Consider the following 25,384-nt stretch of genomic DNA (forward strand, 5'->3'; position numbering starts at 1 on the left):
ATATTATCTCAATTATACAGAACCTTGCTAGTGGACGATAATTCATGTATAGTTAGTTATTTTAGTTTTAGTAAATTGTTTTGTACCAAATGTATCATTTCAAATTATCTCTTATGAAATAAATAAATAAAACATTATTTGTTTACACAAAGGCATATAATTAAACACATATATTAAATACACTTTATTAGAAAACTCTTTATTTCAGAATGTAACAGTAAAATACAATTTAAATGACCACATATTATCTCAGTAAATGCTCAAGTCATATATTTGTTTTCATATATATTGCACAAATGTAAACATTTAATTTTTTCTCTTATACTTAAAATTTATTAAGTCCATTTGAAAAAATGAAACCATGCCATAAAAACTGCAATCATTCAATAATAGGATAATAAATACAGTATGAAGATAATAATTGAGGAAGCTTCCAATTTATGCAAACACTAATTTTTAACCAATTAAATTTCTATAATCATGATGAATTCTGAGGTTCAATCCATCCTCCAAACGCCTTATCTAGTTCTTCAGCAAAAGCAAGACATAGCCTATCATTATTATGATTAGCGATCACTTGAATACCAATTGGTAAGCCTTCTCGACTTAAACCTAAGGGTATATTAGTTGCTGGAAAGCCTAGGCAGTTAATAATAGCTGTATATGAGAAATTCATGGCCCTTAATATGGGTTCATTGTGATACAAGGCTGGTGTAGGATGTGTTGGAAACAAAAACACACCGTCATCTCCTAACATATCCTTAAACATCTTCTCCAATTCATCTCTTAGCTTAAGATATGATTTATACTCATCACTGTCAAATTTCACCCCTCCCCAATCAATTAATGCTGTAAATAAGGCAATTAATGTGTTTTCAGAACATCCAATAATATTTTTAAAAATTTCCTTAATTATTGAAAAATATCCATAATCTTTCATTATGTAAGAGCCAAAATGTTTTGTAGTTTTCAAATTGGAGAACCAGATATTCATTGATTTTCTCAGGATTGATATTTTTTTCTCTTCTGCAACAATTTTGTGTTTCACATTTAGATATTCTACAACTTTAAGCATTGCCGTTTCGATATCTGGATCCACTGGATCACTAAGTGGTGCGTTATTATTTATCTGATAATAAACTTTGAGTTTTTCCACACTAACTGGCTCATTTAATTTAAGTTTATTGGCGTTATCTGCTGCCATTATTTCCAGAATTGGTTTCAAATCTACTGCATGCCTTGTCATAGGACCAACGCCTGGAATATGAAAATATATTAATTGATAATAAACAGTCTAATTACGTATTGAATCAATATAAGCAAGATATATAAATTATGCATAGTAATGGTAATTGTAGTGTACCTAAGAAGGTATTAAGGAATTCTGAATTCGGCATTGGATACTGGCCACTGTTAGATACGATGTTACGGGATGGCTTATGACCAAATATGCCATTGAAAAACGATGGCATACGAATTGAACCGCCGATATCAGAACCTGCAAATAAGGAAAATTATAATAATCACCGTTAATTTTATTCGTGAGTCTAATTATGTAGCTAGCTTAGCATAGTCGGAATTCATTAAAAATTTGTTAATGCTATTTTTTCTGTTGAAACGTTTATTTGTCTATAATATTATACTGTTGATCGAATCTTCTTTCTAATATTGTTTTAAAGCTAGTATCGATCGTTTAACGATTGTATACGTTACAAATATAAATTTTCGGAATTACCGGCAAATAAGTAGCCAGAGATAGTGGCGCAATAGTCAAACTATTTTCTACAAAAGTATTTTGGGGAGTTAACCACGCAAAATCTGACCAAGTCACATACCAATGTAGTACTGATTGCTTACCGATTCCAAAGATGCTACCAGCAGCTGCTTGCAATGCACCCTCACCTCCAGATGAGCCACCTACAATCCGGGTAGTGTCATAGGGGTTGCTTGTCCTGCCAAAAATATGGTTGTGGGTCTCCCACCTGGAAGTAGAGTATGACAGAAAATTGACATAATTTATTTACTTATGAGCCAATAGTTATAAACCATAAACGCCTCCATACTGCTACAGATCTCTGAAAGGCTCTCAATGATTAATACATTTCAGATTCAGTAGCATAATAAATAATACATATTGTTTCAAAGGCGTTTGATGTGTTGTAAATGGTCGATGTTAAATAAAACAGAAATTACGAAATGTGACAATTTTTTAGCTGTGGAATGATTCCGTTACACTAGCCTGTTAATTTCGAAATGATCTTGGGCTTATAACAGTTACTTTTTGACAGGCGTCATCTCACGCTTTATCTCGTGACCATTTTCATACAAATTTGTTTTGCCTCATTGGATCACGTCTGACGAAGTGATTCTGTCTGAAGTCCCTGATCTGACACACACGTAGACAACGAGAATGAGGCATATCAATTTATATTGGTTTTACATTATTCATGTATATTATCGCAGTAACCTTTATTGTTCTCACAAAACATACAGGTTTATCCAGTTTTAATTCTTTTTTATAATGCGATACAAAGCGTATAACTTCATGCTATATTTCACATATGTGAAACTAGCAGTACTTATGATTAAGGAAAATGTCGCACACAAAAAGGCAATATGCTTACTTATCTACAAATAAATAATAATCCATAAAGAAGTAGAATTACAAAGCAGTTCATTTGATGGAATTTTAACACATATTAACCATCTTATGTAATAATCTTAACGCTGTATTAAATTTCCTTACCACATGCAAACCTCGGGTACGTTTGTAAGACCAATGATAATTGCACCTTTGCTACGTAATAATCTGATAACATCAGCGTCTTCTTCCGCTATGTAATTCTGTCTTGATACTATGCCAGAAGTTTGGTGAAGACCTGAAAGATTAAACGACTGTGTATACAGAAACTAATCAGTCTTCTGTGGACGTTTAACTCATGCATTGCAATCAGCCATTCTAAATATCACATAGAAGTCTTAAGAATGCAGTAATCCAGGACGAAAATTTATGAAATAAATTTACTAAAATATGTACGGAATAATTAAGAATAACATAAACATTATAAAAAATCTTGTAAATATGAGTTAACAGAAACCGGTTAGCACATGGTAATAGCATTGAAAATTCAAATAAACACGTTTCATAATATATACGGACTCTTAAATTGACCTTGATATATAGGTACTTTAAATAAAAATTGTTGACTGAATAGTCTCGAGTTAAGTAAGAATTGCAAGAAATTGCTTTTTACATTTTTTTGAAAGAACTAAATTGTTCGTTCTTTCAAAATGTTATGTTAATTTCCTATGAAGAACTATGAAGTACACTGAGAGTTCCCACTGTGGTTGCTCCAATTCCAATAGTAGCGAATGTAATGAATCGCCTAATTACTAACAGTGCTTGGATCATTGCTACTAATTACAACTCTCCAAGCAAATTCAAATTGTTTTTGATTATTGCTGGCTAAAAAGGATACTTCTATTTTAATCAATACCAGAACGATTAGTCTTTACATCAGTTAATTATAGAATAAGATTACCTTTTACCCCTATGCAGTCTTTTGTTGTAAAGGGAACGCCCAGGAATGGCTTCTCTTGAAGTAATTGATCCGGGGTTTTAGTTCCGTTGCGTACGAGTTCATCGGCCTCCCTTGCTTCTTTTAAAGCTTTATCAAATCTATTTTCTACGAAGCAATTGAGTTGTGAATTGACGTCATTTATACGCCTGATACACTCTTCCAATACTTGCATGCTTGTAATCTGAAATTTTTTGTGGGTAATATTAAAATTCTGATACATATGGGGATGTTCATCAGCTTATCATCCACGATCTTAACTAGCTCAAGCTTTTGCATATAAATATAGTGAAATCAAACATATTCCAACAAAAACCTATTTCTCTCTTAGCAGAATTTATCAAACGCAGTTCTGTAATATATTTTTATCATCTAAATTAACATTCGTTTTATTGTATAACAAAATAAAATTTACGAAAATTGTAATTACGTCATGTGTAATTTTGATATCAGAAATTCTGGTTTAAAGCTCCTAATGTAACACCTTAAAATAAATGTGTTTTAATGGATTAAGCGTATAAATTAAGCTTACTTTACCTTACATTACTTACTAAGTAATGGCATTTCTAATCAAATGGTGTAACTGTCTTGTTTAAATTGAGTTTGCAGTCGTTTACTTGTTCATGAAAGAAAACTCTTTGTCTGGAGATATGTGTTATATTGACTGTGTTAGATTTTGACAAACGAAAGCTATAGTTCGTGCTACGCCTCGAATCTTAAAATTTACATTAGCTGCAAAGGAAATCGTAACCAATTCCTTTAAATATTCCGGACGTATCATTGTTCGTATGTCTGATTCGAATTTTGAACCAAATATCTCAGATGGATAATTATAGTCACAGATATTAAAAACGAAAGCAAGTCATAAAAATATCAGATAACTGTACACACACTGCCTTGATTTCAAATTCATGTCAATTCATGAATGTTAGTAGTGTCATGATTTTGTGGTTTTGACCTGTTTCCGGGTGGTTATACCAACCAATGATAACACAACACAATGATCGCTGTACATCTTTTATAATTATAGTCCATTATTATGACATACTTGGTAGCTCGGGTATCTCGCGATAAAGTTTTATCTCATTATTATTAAACGCATAAGCATTATTAGCAAAAATTACAAAACGGTTATCTATTAAATTCTTGCAACTATGATGATTTGTCACTTATACAATACAATCTTTGATCCTTGGAGATTTTTGATATTTATTTTATTCAATAATGAAATTAAATCAAATTATTTGTTACGTACAGCTTTATAGCTAATGTAGATGATACAAGGGTAAATACAATTATGACTAAGACACATTTAAAATGTAGGTAACTTATAAAGTCTGTAACGTATTATATTTTTTCTGGGGGTGACATCATTTTTATTTGCGCATATTGTACTGTTTAAATAAGATAAAAATAATTCTTAATTTACCTCTTTATATCTTATTTTCCTCGCCACCTCGACAGCTGGTTCTTTCAAGATATCACTTGTTATGGGCGGCAATTTCTTACTATCATTGTAATAGTATAAACTAAAGAAGATTCTAGCTACTTTAGCGATAATTAATCTTAAAAAATGTATCACTTTTAACTTCAAAGGAGTCTGTTTATCTAACTCCATAGTAACTAATCACTTTCCACTGTTAAAACTCACTGTAAATATTTGACTGTTATGTAGTAAAAGATCACTGTAATAAAGTAATAAAAATTATGCGCGACCACACCAAGTCGCGTATAGCTTCTGACCTCGAATACGACGTGTTGTTAGTCATCCACGCTTCCAGAACGAAAAGTTAACGAAAATGCTGAAATAACTGTAAATATAAAGTTATACTGCTTTTGCAGTCATTAAGGTGATGGTGGAGGTGATTTTATTGATATATGTATTATTTTTATTTAGTCACAATATATTTTATTCTGACATATCATAGTAATATTTTTTAGATTTATATTATACTATTAGTTCAAAAATATGTCATTATAAGACCAAATTAATTATTAATTGACTTTGACAAGATTTTAAAACACTTGAACAAACGTCAAGTTTTTAATGCTTTAATTGTCATTATTTACAACCATGTATTGTCATTGTTCGATTTGACTGATCTGTGACCGTTTTATGTCCCGTGACTGACGTATCAAAAATCATTATAAGTATTGATTTTTGAAATTAATGATGAACAAGTTATTTTACTCCATAACGCTTTTTAAGGCCATTTATATAGATTACTCTCAACAATACTTTATTTTTAAACTGTGAAATAGACTATTATTTATTTCTGTTTATTTTAGTTGGTTTATCTTTTCATTAAAAAGTTTTTCTTGTCTATGAAGCAATTATGGATAACTAACTAACTTGAATTTCTTTGATGTGTCTCTTATGTCACCTTCTTGAACAAAAAGAATGCGATTCAAATAAAGTACGAAAACGTAGTATCTTTGATACTACGTTTTTATTATATTATTTTATATTTTATATTTATTTTATTGAAAAATGTTTTGGTCCAACGCCAAAATTACAGTAAATCTACTGTATTCACTTTGAGTGAGAAGCACTGGCCCAACGTGTTTTGTTAGTCATCTGCAACCGTCTCTTTCTGACGCCGGGCGTTATTATAACAACTGTTTCCTTCAACATTTCTATACCTATAAATTATATCTGATTGTTGTCCTATTGAAAATGTTATTGCGAACGTAACTTTAACTTGGATTATGACAACCGAAGTAGGTAAGTCTTCAATTGTTTTGCAACGATATTTACAAGAACTATTTCATCTATTAGCGCCGCAAACCTTTATGGTATCGTTTCTTGTTTTATTTTTCTCCTCATTTGTTTTTATTTCATAGACAAGGAGGTTATCTGCCTACTGTGCCTTCTCATTCACTGTCTAATACCTGTTCCTTCCAATAAGTATCTTGGAACGCCTACTCGATTTTTTTTATTCTAAATAATTATAACACTATTTCTTTTCAATTTGTCCCACTTTTAATTATGTTTTATGCTTATTGCTGTCATTATATTGGCAACAAGGTTATATTTATCATAGAAATAGCCTTATGTTCACTTGAACTTCAGTTTGCAATAATTTTTCATAAATGCTAATTTATATATAAAATCGATAAAAGCCGTCGGGGTGAAGATTATCTTATCAGTTAGAATGGTTTTATCTATATGTAATAGTAAAATTACTCAACAAAAGCTCAAAGGCCAATAATATTTTTTCATGTGAAATTTTTAAAGTTATTAGACGAAAATGTCAATAACGGCTTTATGTCAATACATATTAAACTGTCTCGTTTTGATGATGAATTTGTTAGACATCTTTCCTCTTTCACAGAAGAATATTTAATCTTATCTGGCACACTCAAGGGTGGATCCAGAATTTAAGAAAATAAGAAAACAAAAACAGGAGGTCATACTCATACAGTCGAAGTTTAAGATTTTAGGCAGACCGTATTTTGTGTTTCTATAATGTAGCTACTAATGACTCACCGGTTTTATACAGAATCTGTAAATGTAAAAGCTATAGTATACTAATTGGATTAAGTTTCGCGAGGAGGGGAAATTGCCCCTATGGATCCGAACGCCTCACATATATTAAAATAGTGTACGTACGTGTAGTGATTTTAAGTATTTATTTGTTTCTTTTTGTCAAATTGGTTTTAAGCTGTGATATTTTACCAGACAGCGTTTGTTAAACTGGTATTTTTTATACAGTCAGTTTTTATAGGTGTTAATGTTTTAAATTGTTATTCTTGCACTTTATAATTTTAAGGGTTACCCCCCCCCCCCCCCCTAATTATTTAAAGAAAGTTTATTAGAAAGTTTATTATACACAATATACAGGATATTTAGGTAAAGTAATGTGCACTGGCCCCCACACTAGGATTCCCTGTGTTGTGGGCCGCCAGTCTCTTTCTTTTAACATATAAACTGTATTTTCCTTTATGATATCTACATAACAAAAATTTATATTTAAATTATTTTTCACAATAGGAATATTTTCAGGATCTCAGATTTAATTATTCATATATTATGCAACCAAAATAAGAATGCCTTGAATCTAAAAGTAAATTAGTATCTTGCCTTTTTAAAATAAGGTTTCAAACAGCGGTTCTTATTAATATAATATAGAAATGATGCCACAAACACACGTTCCATTCATTTAATTGTTTTTAATCATAAAATATTACAAAAACATATAAACTCACAAACTTCTATGGCATCTTTCTCTGAGGTTCAATCCAACCACCGAATGCCTTCTCTAAATCTTCAGCAACAGCAAGACATAATCTATCGTTATAATGATTGGCTACAACTTGTATGCCAATTGGCAGTCCTTTCCGGTTCAAACCCAACGGCACAGTAGTAGAAGGAAAACCAAGGCTATTTATTACAGACGTGTAAGTGAAATTAAACGCCCTAAGCAAAGATTCGTTGTGATACAGAGCGGCCGTTGGATGTGTAGGAAACAAGAATATTCCATCATCTCCGAGCAAATTCTTGAATAGACTCTCCAATCTTTCACCAAGTTCCTTAAATGTTCTGTATTCTACGCCGTTCAGATCGATCTCTTTGAAAAGACCTAAGAGAAGCGGTACTAAGGTGTTCTTGGAACATCCAAAAATATTTTTCATAAGTTCCCCAAAAGCTTTACACTTAGTTGGATTTTCCAAAATTTGTGATACCGGCGAAGTGTCCGTCGCAATACTAGCAAACCAAATGTTTGTTGATTGCTTCAAGAGTTTTATATCCCTCTTCTCGGCATTTGTATTGTATTTTAATTTAAAATAATCGACGACTTTCATCAATGCCGCTTCGATTTCAAAATCGACTGCGTCTGTGAGTGGTGCATTGATATTAACCTGATAATAGACATTTAGCTTGCCAATGTCAACTGGAGTATCTAATTTCAAATCATTGGGGTTTTTACATAAGATTTTAAGGATTGGTTTTAAATCAACAGCGAATCTTGTTAGCGGACCCATTGCTGAAAAGTTAATTATACATTTTTAAAGTTTTATTAATTTTGTGAACATACAAATTATCATTTAAAGGACTTAGCATCCTATTGCAAGAATGAAGAAAACTCAATTCTTTACCCAGTTGCAAGTTAAATTAATTTCGAACTATTGGCTTTAATATTCATATATATATGTCGCAAGTTTATCAAATGTTGTAACAAACGCTACGCCTGAATATCTTTCAGGCCGCTAGTTAAACGGTTAGGCTGTTAATTGAACGGCTGATTAAGCTAGTTGGCTGCGACATATATATTACAATCATAGGGACACTCATAATTTTGTATGAAAGCGTTGATAAGCTTTAGATACGTAATAACAGTAACTTTAGTTACAAGGCCCATCTCTTTAACTGGCTTAAAAAACAGAAAGATGAGCTTTACGAATACATTTCTCCCAAATTAAAACTAATGTTTTTATTAAAAATTAAAATTGTAGGGGTTTTAGAAGTCGGTTAAAAATTAAAACTGTTATGTAATACGAACCTAAACATGCGTCTTCTGCTTCTTGAGTCACGGGAGGGAAGTTCCCTTCGTTAGAGACTGTCTTCCTGGTAGCCTTATGTCCAAAAACGCCATTAAAATAGCCTGGCATACGAATTGAACCTCCTATATCAGAGCCTGGAATTATCGTATTTAATTTTTGTAATAATTGTTGCCAAAATCAACGACCATTTAGAAAATAAAGTTCATTCTAGTTCCAATCTAAATTGCTGTCTTAAATCTGTCTGCACTACTGTCATTAGCACTTAAAGCTATATCTATGACGACACGTCAACGGACCTGCCATAAGCAAATATGTAAAATGGAATTTTAATTCGTGACCGTCTTTGGAACGAAACGAAAATAATCTAGAAAATTATTCACGAAAACATCGCTAAGCAATAATTTGTCTATCAAGAACATTATTAATTCTCTCAATAATTTTTAGTGTCCAGAACCAAAACATACCAATGCCAAACATACTTCCACCGGCGGCCTGCAAAGCCCCTTCACCGCCTGACGAGCCTCCCACCATCCTTGCAGTATCGTATGGGTTGTTAGTTCTACCATATATGGTGTTATATGTCTCCCACCTGGAATATGTTGTTATGCATTTAATATTAATAGAGGATATATATTCATGCGCTCCGAAATTATAGTATACAGTCGATAGTGCATCCATCCAGGTATATTAAGCAAAAGGGATATTGAAAAAGTCCTTAATTCGGGGTTTTGAAACGTAATAGATGGAGAAAGGGTGGATTTTGACTTTTCGAAAATGTGAAATATCTAAAAAACCAAGTGACTTTAAACAAAATATATTTTCTGAACCACCACAATGTTCTCTACCTACAGGTACCATGTAATCTATCCATTTAGCCACACCCTGTATAATGTATAAAAACAGTGTTGACTTCAGCATGCGACTCTCAATCCTGAGGTCAATGGACTTTCTTTAACATTCGCTCGAACGGTGAAGGAAAACATCGTGAGGAAACTGGATTCCCTTAAACTCAAAAAGTCAACGGTGTATGTCAGGCACAGAAGACTGATCACCCACTTGCCTATTAGATTAACAAATGATCATGAAACAAAAATAGAAATCTGAGGCCCAGACCTGAAAAGGTTGTAGCTCCGATGTACAGGTTTTTTTATACAGGCTGTATACTTTTCTAAAGTATTAAAGAAAGTAGAGCGTGCTAGACGTGAGCCGTGACTTGATTGGAATATTATTCTCGGGTATTAAAAAAGATTTGACAATTTTTCAGACAAATATACTATAAACTTAACATTTGCGTTTAGCGACATAAACTTATTACATACAACAGGTTATTTTTTAAAAATGGACACAGCGCGCACACACTCGTACCTATTGACCAGACGTACATTGTAATATCATTAAACGTTCATCGGTGCATCCAGTTTTAGCTGGAATACAGCGGTTTCCATTACTATGGACCGTCAATTGATCAATAGGACTATTAACAGTGTCTGTGTATAAGAAGAAAAGTTCAGCTGATGTGCTATTTTAATCTACTGTAAAAATGATGAGTGCATGGATTAGGTTCTTGTTATTTATTTAGGCGACATGTTTTCCTCAATAAAGCAGATATCAAGTAATTTTATTAATTTCTCAATGATTTTTAATTGTATAATAGAGATTTCGCTATTGACATAGTTTTTATTTAATTACCAAAGAGATAATACATGTTACGTAATTTCATGATTCAATTAGCATGATTTTAAAAGTTAAACACGATTTGTTTTATAATTACCTTTTCTAATGTTTTACCATATAATATTTGGTAGTCTCAAAAACAAGCGTTACGAAGTAAAGTAACTTAATTATTAATTTATTTTAATATTTTTATACGTCAATCACGTGACACAAAACGTGTAAAACTGAAATATTCATCTGTCTCATCCTAATACTAAGACTGCACTGTTGATCTCTCTCGAAATATAATATATTCATTTATTTAAAACATGATAATTAACACACACACACACACACGACAGAACCTTTTAACGTTTTGGCCGGTTGCTACAATTATGAATGTTTAATGTTATTTTTAAAGCACGTAACTAAAAAATCACTAAAATATAATCTGTAATGGTATTAAAAATCCTGTTGTGAGAGACTCAATTCGTAGTAGGATTTTTTTAATGTTACTTCCTTGGATAATCCATAGTAATTAAAATTTTGACTTTCTAACTTTCGACCATCCTGTTATTATTGATATCATTGCATATATCATCATCATACATTCTTTCTGTAACTGACTAAAAAGTATTATCTATTTGACGAAATCTTCTTCTTTTTTGTTACTACATACATCTTATAAATCGATTATAGCTTTAAAAATAATATATCCAGTTATCAATCTTGTGGGACACAAATTCGCAAAGCCCTAACGCAATGGACAATCGACGCAAACCGCCATTTTCTTTTTTATCGTAACACATGTTCAGTGATAATATTCTATTGTTTTATGATTTTAGATTGTAATTTTTACTATTATAATGCTTTATTCGTCAAGATAAAAAACAACTTAAGAATATGTTTATTATCCAAACATTTTCTTACTTTATGAACTAATATAATTCTTTTACGTCATTACGTTATTCACATAAAATATTAAGTATGACATAAATATTATTAAGCTTGCTGGATTGGTAAAACAGTGTTGTCAAAAGCAAAAGAACGTAATTTCCTAAGCAGTCCGGCCCCAGAGGGGTGTGAAACTTAAGTAAATAAGTGAATTACCAAATCTTACCACATACATAATTCCGGTACATTAGTGAGACCGATGATGACCGCGCCTTTTTCACGTAGTAATCTAATGACCTCCGCATCTTCAGTTGCTATGTTATTTCTTTTAGAATATATTCCACATGTTGCGGGTAGTCCTGGAAATTAAACGTTAGAACTAAGAACGGAAAAATGTTATGGCCTCACAAAATAGGATAATAATTTTGAAGAAAATTAATTTTAAGAAACGATGCGGGTTTTCAGGGCTTCTAACCTAAGGAATTTTTACGGTGACCGGGTTTCTATGACTGAGATATAACTCGTAATTGCTAGTAGCCAGGAATCGATATTTCTTATCTGCAGATAAAATGACGACCAGTATTTTGACTTTATAGTCAAATCAAAATATCATTTATTCATGTAGGTAGGTAATAATATACAATTATAGGTGTCAGTATAAAATAATGCTTCTAAATTTAAATCAAGGGCGTAGAACGAACGAGAACTGTCACATTAACCAAGACAACCAACCAAATAAATTAAGTAGGTAAGTTATCCTATATAAAAACACCGGTATCGAACAATTGCCCAAACCATTTTTATAGACTGATAAAATTCACGACGTATGTTCATAATTTATTTAGTTTTTTATTCGTTTACGATGCGGTGAACTATTTACTTATATATTCACGCCTTTTCTCTAAGGAGTAGGCATTGATCACGGACCTCCACTTGCTGTGAGCCTGACATATCTCTCTCGCTTCATTCACTTTCATGACATTCACGGTTATGGGTACTCTTGGTCTTGGTCCGGGGTTTCATGCTGTTATGCCCAACACTTCGGTATATCCTACTTGTTACCCATTTATGCCTTCTGCATGGGCAAACCACGTATTCCCTTTCGTATTCATGTTGCTACGTCATCCTTTAGCACGTATCTAAGTTGCGGTCAATCGTTAATACAAAAATGAATTATTAGTATTATTACATTAACCTTTTATGTATTGTTCATGCTAAGACGGACCGAGCTAGTTTTAAAACTAATACACACAACTAGCGGACCTGACAGACGTTGTCCTGTTTGATATTTCAAGCGATTATTATTATTATTATTAAACAAAGTACGAAAGTACCGAGTTCAGCACCAACTGTCGGGCTGGTTTCTGAATCTTAACCATCCAGGGCGCCACCACAACGCATACAAAATATTCATTCAAATCGGTCCAGCCGTTTAAGAGGGGTTCAGTGACACACACACGTACAGTAGAATTATATGTATAAAGGTATGTAACGAGTTATGATTAGTATTGTCTTTTGTTAATGGCTTTTACACATTAAGAAAACACTTTTTAAATGTACATAAATTTTTAAATTTACATATATTTAAATTTAAATAATTATAAGTTATTATACATAGCTTCAATCCGTTTAAAAAGAGTTATTATTAGTTTGGTATCCAACAACTAATAGAAAACCGTATTGATTTTACCGTTTTATATAATATATTGCTACCTTTAACACATATGCTGTCTTTTGTTGTAAATGGGACGCCAAGCAACGGCTTCTCCGCATGTAACTGGTCAGTAGATTTAGTCCCACTTCGTATGAGGGCATCGATGTCTGATGCCTCTTGAAGGGCTAACTCGAAACGGTCACACACCAAACAGTTGAGGGTTCGATTTACCTCCTCGATTCTTTTAATACACGCGCGAACCACTTCCGCACTTGTGATCTAAAATTAAAATCAATGTTATCTATACTTGTATAAATATAGTAATAGATACTAGGATCCTAGTACTTCAAGGCGCGTACCAATTCTTAAGGCCGGTAACGCTCTCGCGAACCATCTGGTATTGAAAGAGTCCATGGGCGGCATATCATTTAACATCAGGTGAGCTTCCTGCCCGTTTTCTCCCTGTTCTATAAAAAAATAAAGTGTTTGTTGCTAGGAGCTGCCTAATTAAATATTTTTTTTAATTTAATATAAAATATCTCTTCTACCAATTCAAAATAATTGTTTCACCGGAATCGAATTTAGAGCCACTGAATTCACTATTATTTAATATAAGCGACATCTCGTTTAAGTGTAACCTTTACTTTTAATAAATAAAACTTTAAAAAATCTGAGATTATATACAATTAAACGTCATAGGTAATTGTTAATAATCTGTGAAAGGCGGGAAATATTTAAAAATGTAGCGTTATTTGAAATGTTAAAACGTAAACTGTCAACCTATATTTATCATTATGCATTGGTTTGGTGTAAAACGGAAAAAAATACAGCAAAATTCTAAATCCCAGAAACGTAAGATTATGTACACTACGGTGAGCAATTTGATTGCTATCAGCGATTCCTCAACTTACCTCCCTATAACGAATTTTCCTTGCAACTTCAATCGCTGGAAACTTCAAAATATCCTCACTTATAACAGGTATCCTCTTTCTACGGCAAACGGCGAACAAACTGGCGAAGAGCGTAAAAGTACCAACTAAACATTTTCTTAAGACATTTAATGTTTTCGTTGAAAATGGAGTTGGTATATCAACATCCATTGTAATTTAAATTAAGCCACACTGAACACTTCCTCGGCTGCTTATCTGATACTGTGTATCGAACTGATAATAGTATCATTTTTGTGAGTTCTTAGTATAGTGTTGTGTTTAAATAATACAGATACAATAGAAAATATCTTTATTACAGATTAAATAACGTTTATCCGCTCAAGACATTACTAAATCGATTTAGTAATTGCCTCAAATGTCGTATTTTATTTATTTATTTATGAGTAATCTTAGAGCTACACATATTCATATTATAAAAGAAAACATTTCGAATGACAATACACCAAGCCAAAACAGATTATAAATAAAATATATGTACATATAACATATAGGACATAAGTAGATTAATAGATAACAAAAATTAAACATTGAACAAACGACAACTTAATGTTTTAAATATAATACTAAATTGTTACTACTGCTAAATTAAGTTTTTCCGCCTCTCAAAATATTTCTCCATCTTTGGTAAGATGGGAAATGTCAAAATCTGTATAATTTGTGATATTGTTTGTTAAAAACATTGGCGAATTACGCAGATACATAATCAAGAAAATTGGTCTGTGCTGGTTAAAGTTGGTCTGTGCTGGTACTGCGGAACTCTTAGCAATGGCGTTGCCGACTTTATTATTGAATTTTTGTTTCACACATTACCAAGGTTGCTAAATAAAATAGGCGTATTAAAAAATCTATTTCGAAATTGCAGATCATTTAATACGTCGGTAACACTGAAAATGTTTACAACTGACCAGTTAGAAACATTGCTAATGAAAACTTTTTTGAATTTAAATTTTAGAAGCCTTTGGTAACCCGATGTATATTGCATTCATTTGTCATTTGTTTTTGTGAATTGGCGGGAAATCTAAAACTTTTGTTACACGTGACAATTAACCTAACGAGAGAAAACTTTCGGTCAGTGATTTATTATGACTTTCGTTAGCCTTTCTTATGAAGCCATCTCGAGCCAGTATTTATAATTGGTTTAAAGAGTTTAAGCGTAGACGTAGCAATCCCAATGATGAACCGCGTGAGGGACGTCCTTTAACAGCTACTACTGAAGATAACATCAGTGCTGTGCGACGCATGATAGAGGAAGATAAGAGATTGACCTATCAGCAGATACGGGCACGCCTTGGTATGAGTCAAGTTCAAAAAATATTACACGCACATTTAGGCGTCAGCTTTGTACTAGATGGATTTCCCATAGTTTAAGCGACGACCAGAAACACCTTCGCACGGACTGGTATCGCCAAATGTTAGATAAGTTCAACGGTGGTGACTCAAATGCTGTATTTGATATCGTCACAGGTGATGAAAGCTGGATATATTGTTATAAACCCGAAACCAAAAGACAATCAGCTCAGTGGGTGTTTCCTTTCGAGGATCGGCCAACTAAGGTAAAGAAAGGAAGAAAGATGATTTCCTCATCCTTTGGTCGAAAAGGTCATTTCGCGACAATTGTGCTAGAACATGGAAGGACAGTTACTGCAGACTGGTATATCAATCGCTGTTTGTCTGTTGTCTGATGATTTTGTCTGATCCTGGAAAAAATTTGACTGCAGCGCCTTTGATGCAGGTTTCTCCTTCACCACGACAATGCTTCTCCTCAAAACGCACTGTTGAATATACAGTACATATACCTACACTACGGCAGGTGTCGAGATAATGAGTCATCCGCCATACAGTCCTGACCTGGCGCCCTGCGATTCATTTATTCGCAAGAACTAAAGATATAATTCGAGATATTCGCTTTACGAGCCCTGAAGATGAGGTGAAAGCGTCCGAAAATGCCATAGAAGAGACTGCTAAGGAAGAATGCGCCCACTGCTTTTCTCAGTGATTCCATCAAATGCGACGATGTGTAGAGAGGAACGTATATTATTAGTATATTATTTATAGTGATTTAGTTTTTACAAAGGATTATCGAAAAGTTATTGTTAAGGTCTATCACGAAATCAAGAAAATAGTTTCTTAGTTAATCTTTTTTCGATTTTTAATATTGACTATAAACAATAATGAAAATATACATAATAAACATAATAAACATATTAATTTCGTAATCCTATAGCTAACAATAATTATATACAAAATCAAACAATAACTTATTCAATACATTTAACTAAGTAATTTATATTTGGCTATGTTGTGTGAGGGTGTGTAGTATGTACGTGAAGGTGTGTCCAAAAATTTGACTTAGATGCTTCAAGAAAACAACGTACTTATTTTTTAAAGGCTGACAACGCACTCACGTGCCCTCTGACATCGAGAGTGTCCATGGCGGCAGTATCACTTAACAATTCTATAAACAATATATATAACAGATGGGCTTCTAGTTCTGTCAAAAGTAAAAATTCGGGGTCCCAAACATTTCCTTACTGACTATAATAATGCGATTCACAGATTATCTGTTTGCTATTATATTCTTATACAACTGTTTAAGAATATTTCAGACTGAGAACAAACTTTGAACGACATTTAGGATATCAGGCATGGGATGATCTAAGGCGCTAACGAATGCAATCTTTTTCCGCCTGATCTCATGTAAATCATCGGTTCGGGCAATAGGACGCGTTACCGACTTACAGCGCCATGACTGAAGCATCCTTATACAAAGTTCATGTAACGTTTGAGAGGATTATTTTTTATCTTGAATGGAACCTCCACGTTTTTCTGAAAGGCCTTGGCTTAACTCGGGCAGTTTCGGATAGCTCAGCCGGTAGCTTTTACCGCGACAAGGGCGTCTCCAGCGCGACTCGGACCTCGGCTTGGGCCGTCATGTGGTCAATCAAGGGCAGGAAGGAAGCTCACTGGAGTGAACGTAGCCTTTTTAACCTAAGCGGATTGTAGAAAGGATTAATCTAGTATTAATGCTCGAATATTTTCTTTGATTACAGGTAAACATGTCGGAATCATCAAAGGATGACGAGGACAATTTAAAGGAGAATACGAAAATATCACTGCCTACAGTTCTTTGTACCGATTCGGAAACTGAAGTAACTCAAACGAATATAATATCTGAATCGAAACTGTCTTTACCTTCGGCCCTGGGGACACCCACTTCACCCCTTTTAGTCAACAGCCCATTGTCTTTGCCAAACTCACCGACTCCGTTTGCGAAGATCCATCAGACACGATCCAATAAATCCTTTGAGAAGCCTGAGCTGACACTGAAGCAGGTTGACATGAATAAAACAGATACAGGATCGGCTACCGGTATGTATTTAACCAGTACTGAGTTTGATGTCTTGGTGAAAAAAAACATTCTATAATTATATAGTAATTATTCATAAATTATTTGTGTGTATTTTTAGATTTGTAATTGGAATAGGTATTTTAAATTAAGATATGATATTTTAAAAAGTAACCACTTTCTGTCATTGAATATTTTTATAAAATTGAAATTCAATGTTCCAAATCCCAATAAGGCAAGCGTTATCTTTATTTCACTAAGGCAAGGATGATGCTTCAGTGCATAGTAATCCGATTGTTATTTCCCTGGAATCGAACCCGGGACCTTCGTGTTATAAGGTTACATATAATAGGTTTACTATCTAACATTATTTCAGTTAAATCAATATTAAATCCCTTATAAAGTTTTAGCATAAAATTACAATCAATCTTAGAAATTATATCACAAGTCTAGTTTTGAGTATTGTTTAATATTTTTGACCTACATTATTATCGCTGCAACTACGCTTCTAGGTCTGGACCTCAGGATTCTGTTTCGTGATCATTTATTTTTCTTAAGAGACCTGTAATGAGCCTTATGCCTGACACAGGCCGTCGACTTTTTTGGGTCTAAATTATGCCTCATCAGGAAACCTCACGATGTTTTCCTTCACCATATGAGCGAAGGTTGAATACGCACATAGATCTAAAGACAGGTGCACAACCGGGGATCTATTTATTTATTTATTCATTTGGGAAACAAACAGGTACATCTCTAAAAGTAGAAGTCAGAAAAGAAATATAAACATAAGATCGAACCTAATGAGAGTCGTACGCTGAAAACACTAGCCCAACACTGCTCACATAGCAATAATAATAATTAAAAATAAATAGTCTTATTCTTAGTTTTAAAAGCGTAGCGAATTCCTAAATCGTCAAAGTTACGCCCCGAGAGTATAGCTAGACGTAGACACTCTCTCCAACTGTTACATTGCATTCATTTGTTACATAGCAATTAACATTTCATTATTTCGCTTATATTTTATTGTTGTACACGAGGTAAAGTAAAACAATCCTCTATCATTTAAAGCATCTCGATGACCTAGTTCCGTACATTATCTGTATATAATATATAAATATATATATTTCCATCATAAAACGTTTTATGCACTATCATAATAAACAGTGGTTTAAAAAACCACAGTTAGTGGTTATAGACAGGTCATCGTTATGAACATATTGAAACTAGATTTTGATTTCATAACTGTTCACAACCTGCAGCTATCGTACCATGGCCATTATACAACCGCAATGTATATTGTTTATTAACATTAAAACTATCGTATAGTATAGTTACCAGTTTTATATACAGATATATTTCATAAGAATTATTAAACGTGCACGATAATTATTAATAAGTGGTTATATACGTATTGCTTTAGCGTTCTGGAATACAAAGAAATATTTGTATACAGAGTGATCGGTTATAAGCAAAAGATCCAATTGCTATGCAATGTTTTTTTTTAAATATTTATTTTCCTTATATATTGGCATAATTTAGTTGTTGTAATAAAATTCATTTGATTAAATTATACTACAGTCGGTCAATATATTTTAAAGATTTGAAGTTTTTTATACGATATTTAGATTACTTTTAGCGCCATAGAAGTTATAATAGCAGATTTAAATGCGCTAATCTGATAAATAAATTGGACAAGTTCAGTTTTCCTCATAAATAACTAAGTGGCTGGAAATGGAAAATGCTACAGTTATAGCAAATATCCCGCAGTCGAGCGCAGGCAGCGGTCCCTGGCAGTCGCTTCACAATGGCGGTTATTTACACTTTTAAAAATACGTAAATATGTTTAACCCCAAGTGATTGGTGTATTACCGTAGTTATGTAACTTGTAATCGGAAAATTTGGATATTCGAAATTTAAATTCACTGTTCACGTTCGAAATTCGAAAATTTAAGTACATTCCATGTACTCACAGGATTGAGTAATGGTTTGTTGTATACAATGCCTTGCTGTGGTTGTTGGTGGAACGGCAGTCAAAGGCATCGACCTCCTGACTCCGCTGCAGGTAAAATCAAATTAATTTTCCCGAAATGTTTACAAACATTTTTATTTACGCTCAGTGAATTGAGACTGAAAATTTCAGTCAGATAATATATTTTCATTTTAATGTTTTCAGCTAACAGAGCTCTCCGTTAACATTTCTAGATGTAAATGTTTCAAACTCCGAAATGTAAGCGCTGAACTAACATTTGTCAGAATTAATTATCGCTAAATGTAGTATTTAAAGGAACTTTGCTTACGAGAACTGACTGCGTAACTTTTAAGTTATCAAGCACTTTGTAGACTTATTGCTTATTTTATGACTCTTCTTTGTCTATTTAAAATGATTATATTATTATCTATACTATTTAGAGTTACTTAATAACTTTTTTGTAACAACTGCTTGTTTGTATTAAAAACATTTTCTAAAAAGCTATTGCCATATTTAAAAAAAAAAATATTTTTTAAAATTCAAATATTTACGGTAAGTAAATTCGAAAATAAAAAAAAAGAATAACGTAGCCTGTACAATCTATATTTTGTGTATTGCAGAATGTATTGATTCATAAGGAGCATAAGTGATGAGACCTATACTCTGACGTCATATCCTACCTTTACTTGGCAATGTCAAACGTTTATTATTCATTCTTTTACCATTGTAGCTCAGTAAAGTTGTGATGTTTTGTTGTATTACTCGTGAAAAAAGTGACGTGTCTGGACGATCAGGTATTGTTCCATATTTAAAATTTTATACATATAAACAAAAGATTATGCCATAGATTGATTTTAGAGAACGAAACAAAAGTAAATCTCAACCGGTAAAATCGAGTTTATGTTAGAATTCTAGTTTATATTCAGGACTCGGAACGTAACAAAGTTTAGGAACCCGAAGTAAACAGCTCCACTAGTGCTGCGTTTAAATAATATAGTGTATAGGATTTCCAATTTCCTGAACCTATATATGGAAACTAAATTGAGTCACGTAGTGCCCTCACTTGGTCTAATTGTTAGAGGCTTTAGATTAATGTTTAAATAGCATAAACCAAAGCGTCAATACCGTTTTATCACTACATTGTATCGTTCAGTAGTTATTCTATAGATTATGAAAGTTTATTATGCGGTTCTCATTAATAGACAAATTAATTCAAGGTCAATGATAACCTAAGCATAATAATAAGCATAAAAAATATCTGTCCTCCATCTTAATAATTGCTTTAAATAGCGCTTCCTGTTTATTATTAAATAATAATTCGGTAATAATTAACTTTACTTACATTACTGTAAGGAAAATATAGTATTAAACCGTATATTTATAACTAAAAAACCGTTCCCGCCAATTTTGTATATTTTTCATGATTGATGACGTTATATTATTTGTTCTATATCTAAATCTATGGTTCGGTTAAATTTATCATATTTAAAAAAATCCTACAATAAAGTTCACAAAAGAGAGTGCTACATGAATTACAATCTAGCCAATACAATAATTGTGGCTATTTTTTTACAATACTAGTGAATATTAATTAACAGTCTTAGTGTTCTATAATGTTTTGACACTATGTTCGTGTGTCCTGGGTACTTATTTCACTACACTGGTTTTACACTGTTGTGTCAAGAAGTTGGATTGCCTCAGCATTCACGTTTAAGTTTAAGTGAGCTTAGGCAAACCGTTCCATATTTAGGATTGTATCCACATTAAGATCCTGGTCGATACTTTCTTTATTAATATACCATAGTGCATTGACAACGTCACAGAGAGCCTTTGTAACCGTTGTATTATTTCTACATAACTCTTAGCTGTACAGGCCCAAATCTGATGCTGAATCCTTAAAGGCATTAACACTTATTTATAAAGAAGCAATTTGTTATGTATTGACAGTGGCGTTTGCCTTCCTATTAGTCAATACATTTGTTTGTATCTTATATCTAATTCATATTTATTTATTTTTGTAATTTCAATACAATATTGCTAAATAAAACGAGGGTCATTGATCTCAATGATAACAATAAATCATGTTGATGTAATGTTGTCTTACACTGTTAACATATAATATAAAAGCAATTATTGTAACATAAATTTCCATATGAAGCACATCTTGCGTGAATAATATTTATTTAATCTGTATATTAGTTCCAAAAACTGCAGAGCGACACACTGTGTTATCGGACAATTCGCCCCAGGCTATAGTATTTCGACCTTATTGGCATTTTACCTGGGTTAAAAATTATTCATAAAATAGGTATATCGGGCGTTTGTTGGGTTTCACCCTGAACAAAGTTTTAGATTAAATCAATTATACTGTCAGGGCGTTAATGGAAAATAACTTTGGAGGGATTACTCCTGCCCTCCGAACCAAACTTAATTACACGTTATATTGGTGACACTATATCGGACACATTAATTATCTCCAATATTCTGTAGGTGTTTAAGTTATTGTTACAGGGTTTTTACAATAAATATTTGAAAATTTCCACAGTAAAAACTTAAATGAAGGGTAGCATACCATTTACGTAGCGTACCATTATGTAGCATATAAATAAATACATTTATTTATTATTTCTATTAATCTGATAATTTCTAAGTTCTAATTTTGTATCAACAATTATCATTGGCGCGAAGCCTCTAATAAGAGACAATAAACAATTATAGGTTCTAATTTCAAAAATCAAATTTGGCGCCAAATGCTTCAGTTCTTCGACTTATATCTACGCTCGAAAGAGACATTCTATTTTTAAAAATTAAGTAAACTAACTGCAAGATTTTAGGTCCTTATCTGTGGTAATATTACACAGTTCTTGTACAAATATTGTTCAAAAATTACCAAGAGACTGCTTAGCAAACGTTTGCGGAATCTAATTTTTGGGTGAGCTTTATTATTTGCTTGTAAAAGTCGTGATGTGTTTTATGATGTATAGGGCAACCCCAAGAGCATTAAGGCTTGGATGGTTATAAATTGCGGATAGGGTAACATATTTAGCGGAAACCGTACATAAGCCGTACGATGCATAAATTAATGTAATAAACAGTAATGTATAAATTCTGAATAAGCAACTAATGAACCTTTTTATCTAAGTTTAATTTATTGTTTATATTAATGTTACTCCATATTTAAATACAAATTACTTTATGAAAAATAATATGTGTATCCTCTTGTCAGCTTATTGTCAATTTTAAATTAATAACGCTTATTATATTTACTTTTGATAGGTATTGTAAAAGATGTAGTATAAGCATTATTATATTTATAACCATAGACATAAGAGTGGACTGAACAATTATTCGCAAGATTAAGCTATTCTAGATTATTCGGGAAATCATTGCCATTATGTAGCATATAAAAACTTCTTATAATAAGTTAATAAAAGTAAATTATTTCTTCTAACGATCTGTTACGGTTACGGGTTATTTTATATGGGTTTATTTGATAAATATAATTGTATAATGATTACATAAATTGACTCACATTATTTTGATTTTGAACTCAAAATAATATGTAGAAAACGGACTTAGGGTATTTCAAGAAAAGAGCGTACCTATTCTTAAAAGGCCGGCAACGCACCCGCGAGCCCTCTGTAATTTGGACTGCATGGGCTTGTCGCTTATCATCAGGTGACAAGGGGCTCTGTTCTATAAAAAAAAATATTTTCTTAAAAATAAAAATATCCTATGTTTGCTTATAAAGTATAATGTCTGTAATATAAAGAACAAATGTTTGTAATGAAAAATTAAAAAGTACTGGATGATTTAAAAAATGCGTTCATAAATATCGCTATAAATATGTATATAGTATAAAAAGGCTGTATTTATTTCCAAGATAAACACAGCCGAAAAATTAGTTTGGCTATTTCAATGATTCCAAAATTAAAATTGTGAAGAATTTCTAGTTCATACGCCAAATAACGCCGATTTTATAATTACGATTCTCTCTATATAGCAGAGCATGCATAAATTCACTTTGATTTCATTACATAATATATGCACATATGAAATAGGATCAAGGTATATGATTCTATATGAGCACGTTGGAGGACGTTCTACGCCTGACCGACTTTATAGTTATGTCAGACTTTCCGCCTGACTACCAACTTTTTTATTTTTACTCGTGAGCAGATCTAGTATACAGTCAGTTTCAAAGGATATTTCACCTGATCAAAACGTATAGATTTAAAAGGGAACAGGTTTTGTAAAGTGGAGCAGAGCAATAGGAAACCAGTCTAATCGGTGTAGGGCAACTCTTTTAACTTCACTCCATGTTTGTTTTTATATACTAGGAGGCAAACTAGGACACTGACATTGCCAAAAGCCTCTCTAGTGCATTGCCAGTCTTTTACGAATTGGTATGGTCCTTCAAGGACCCTAACTCGAATTGGTTCGGTAATACTTTAGTGAGCAACTGGTTCCAAATAGTGGTGGCTTCTGTCAGCTTTTTTCGCATCTGCAATGATGACGATGATGCCTCGTTGCCAGGTCTGTTTTTCTTTTGTTTTGAGGATTCCAGTCGATAGCTTGCTTGGCAATGTCTCATTGATCCTTCCGAAGCGTATGGTCCAAACACTTCCACTTTCGGATTTAATGACTGGATATTCGTGTCAGAATATGCCAAGGGTTTGACGAAGACGTACAGAGACCTGGAGCTGTTGCGGTGCTCATGATTCGAGCTATTATGTAAGGTGTAGCGATATAATGCTATGGTATGCTATTTATCTTTAAATATAAACGTGAATAATATAAACTTTTTAGAACTTTTGCCAATACGTAGAATAATAAAGGTCTTGAACCGAGGTTAAAATGAAACTCAAACTTTTTCAGTATAGTTAAAATAAATGTAATATTGGGTAAATACATAAAAAAAACGTTTATAGTTAAAGTTAAAAGTAAATACTGCTAAATTCGTTATTGATAGGTAATGATTTGTTCAACTTTTCTGATCGAGATAAAGCCTTGTATGTTTCCGCCCCAACTCTTAAAAAGAATTTCGAAAATTTCCAAATCAAATTATCTGGTCTAGTAACAAATAAAGATATTTTAAAACACAACCCAATACAAACAGTTAGTCGCTGACCAATGTCAGTCGCGTCTTCATTAATTTAACTTTTTTACATAATTAGTTCATGGTTTAATAGATAACCTATCTGCCTATATTGATCATTGTTAATATCATTTTATTTATTTAACAGATAATTGATAAGCCACAGCTTATTTACGGATTACACCATGTCTAAAAATAGAATAATGCTAAGATAATTTACTATTAATTGATTGAGGTGAGTGTGTTTGTGTCTGAGTGTGCGTTGTCAAGGTATAACTTAATATCTGTGGAAACAATACCCCGAAACACCGTAATTGCGAGGCCTTTGTTCATCCTGAAAGGGTAGCAATCAGACTTATGCGATTACGGCGAAATCGTTTTTTTACGTTGAAAGAGGATTTTAAATCCGAGGTGTTTATACATATATTGGTGCAGTATTGTCTTTTGTTAAAATAGCTTTTACACATTCGTGGTCACCGTGACCACGCACACTGAAAAGTACGCGAAACGTCGGAATTTTTTTTTAAATTTAGAATTATGTAAATAACTATAAGTTTTAAAAATAATACATTAATCTGTTCAAAAAGTGTTTTTCTTAATATATTGGTGTATTAATAGTCCAAGTCCTGTTAGAGTTAGACAATCATATTTCCGACATAAATTTATTATTATTATTTATGTCGTACTGTTACATCCCTAGTCTGTTAGTCATAATGATAACTCATCATTTGCATCAT

The 25,384-nt window shown here is 32.5% G+C and overlaps 3 protein-coding genes across 7 annotated transcripts in view; 1 reads left to right on the forward strand and 2 right to left on the reverse strand.

Moving 5' to 3' along the window:
- Window positions 1-25,384, forward strand: part of LOC123713825 (cytochrome b5 reductase 4) — a 47,490-nt gene that overhangs the window by 1,232 nt on the left and 20,874 nt on the right. Inside the window, exons 1-2 of one of the 5 annotated variants that reach the window (XM_045667701.1) lie at window positions 6,187-6,303; window positions 17,285-17,603. In XM_045667701.1, coding sequence (XP_045523657.1) covers window positions 17,291-17,603 — 313 coding nt within the window. In that variant the 5' untranslated portion in view covers window positions 6,187-6,303; window positions 17,285-17,290. Of the gene's footprint in view, window positions 1-6,186; window positions 6,304-17,284; window positions 17,604-19,368; window positions 19,643-20,191; window positions 20,344-25,384 lie in introns of those variants that run through there. The other 4 variants (XM_045667700.1, XM_045667703.1, XM_045667704.1 and 1 more) reach the window with 4 other exon arrangements.
- On the reverse strand, window positions 368-5,443 carry LOC123713826 (fatty-acid amide hydrolase 2-B-like). Its single transcript, XM_045667706.1, has 6 exons — window positions 5,008-5,443; window positions 3,543-3,762; window positions 2,747-2,879; window positions 1,858-1,982; window positions 1,364-1,498; window positions 368-1,257 (listed from the first exon to the last, which is right to left on the reverse strand). The coding sequence occupies exons 1-6, from the start codon at window positions 5,194-5,196 to the stop codon at window positions 479-481; spliced, it is 1,581 nt and encodes a 526-aa protein (XP_045523662.1). The 5' UTR covers window positions 5,197-5,443; the 3' UTR covers window positions 368-478.
- On the reverse strand, window positions 7,598-14,432 carry LOC123713827 (fatty-acid amide hydrolase 2-A-like). The gene is made up of 6 exons (XM_045667707.1): window positions 14,196-14,432; window positions 13,344-13,563; window positions 11,857-11,989; window positions 9,548-9,672; window positions 9,083-9,217; window positions 7,598-8,566 (listed from the first exon to the last, which is right to left on the reverse strand). The coding sequence occupies exons 1-6, from the start codon at window positions 14,382-14,384 to the stop codon at window positions 7,794-7,796; spliced, it is 1,575 nt and encodes a 524-aa protein (XP_045523663.1). The 5' UTR covers window positions 14,385-14,432; the 3' UTR covers window positions 7,598-7,793.

Source organism: Pieris brassicae, chromosome 8, assembly GCF_905147105.1.
Source record: "Pieris brassicae chromosome 8, ilPieBrab1.1, whole genome shotgun sequence".
Lineage (NCBI taxonomy): Eukaryota > Metazoa > Arthropoda > Insecta > Lepidoptera > Pieridae > Pieris > Pieris brassicae.

Excerpts from the sequence above, each read along its gene's own strand:
- LOC123713827 (XM_045667707.1), bottom strand. The coding sequence starts at position 14,384 with ATGGATGTTGATATACCAACTCCATTTTCAACGAAAACATTAAATGTC. Across the intron at positions 13,564-14,195 it reads GGAAAATTCGTTATAGGGAG|ATCACAAGTGCGGAAGTGGT; the intron begins GTAAGTTGAGGA and ends TTTTAATTTTAG. Across the intron at positions 9,218-9,547 it reads TGGAAGTATGTTTGGCATTG|GCTCTGATATAGGAGGTTCA; the intron begins GTATGTTTTGGT and ends CGATAATTCCAG.
- LOC123713826 (XM_045667706.1), bottom strand. The coding sequence starts at position 5,196 with ATGGAGTTAGATAAACAGACTCCTTTGAAGTTAAAAGTGATACATTTT. Across the intron at positions 3,763-5,007 it reads GGAAAATAAGATATAAAGAG|ATTACAAGCATGCAAGTATT; the intron begins GTAAATTAAGAA and ends AAAAAATTTCAG. Across the intron at positions 1,258-1,363 it reads ATTCCTTAATACCTTCTTAG|GCGTTGGTCCTATGACAAGG; the intron begins GTACACTACAAT and ends TTCATATTCCAG.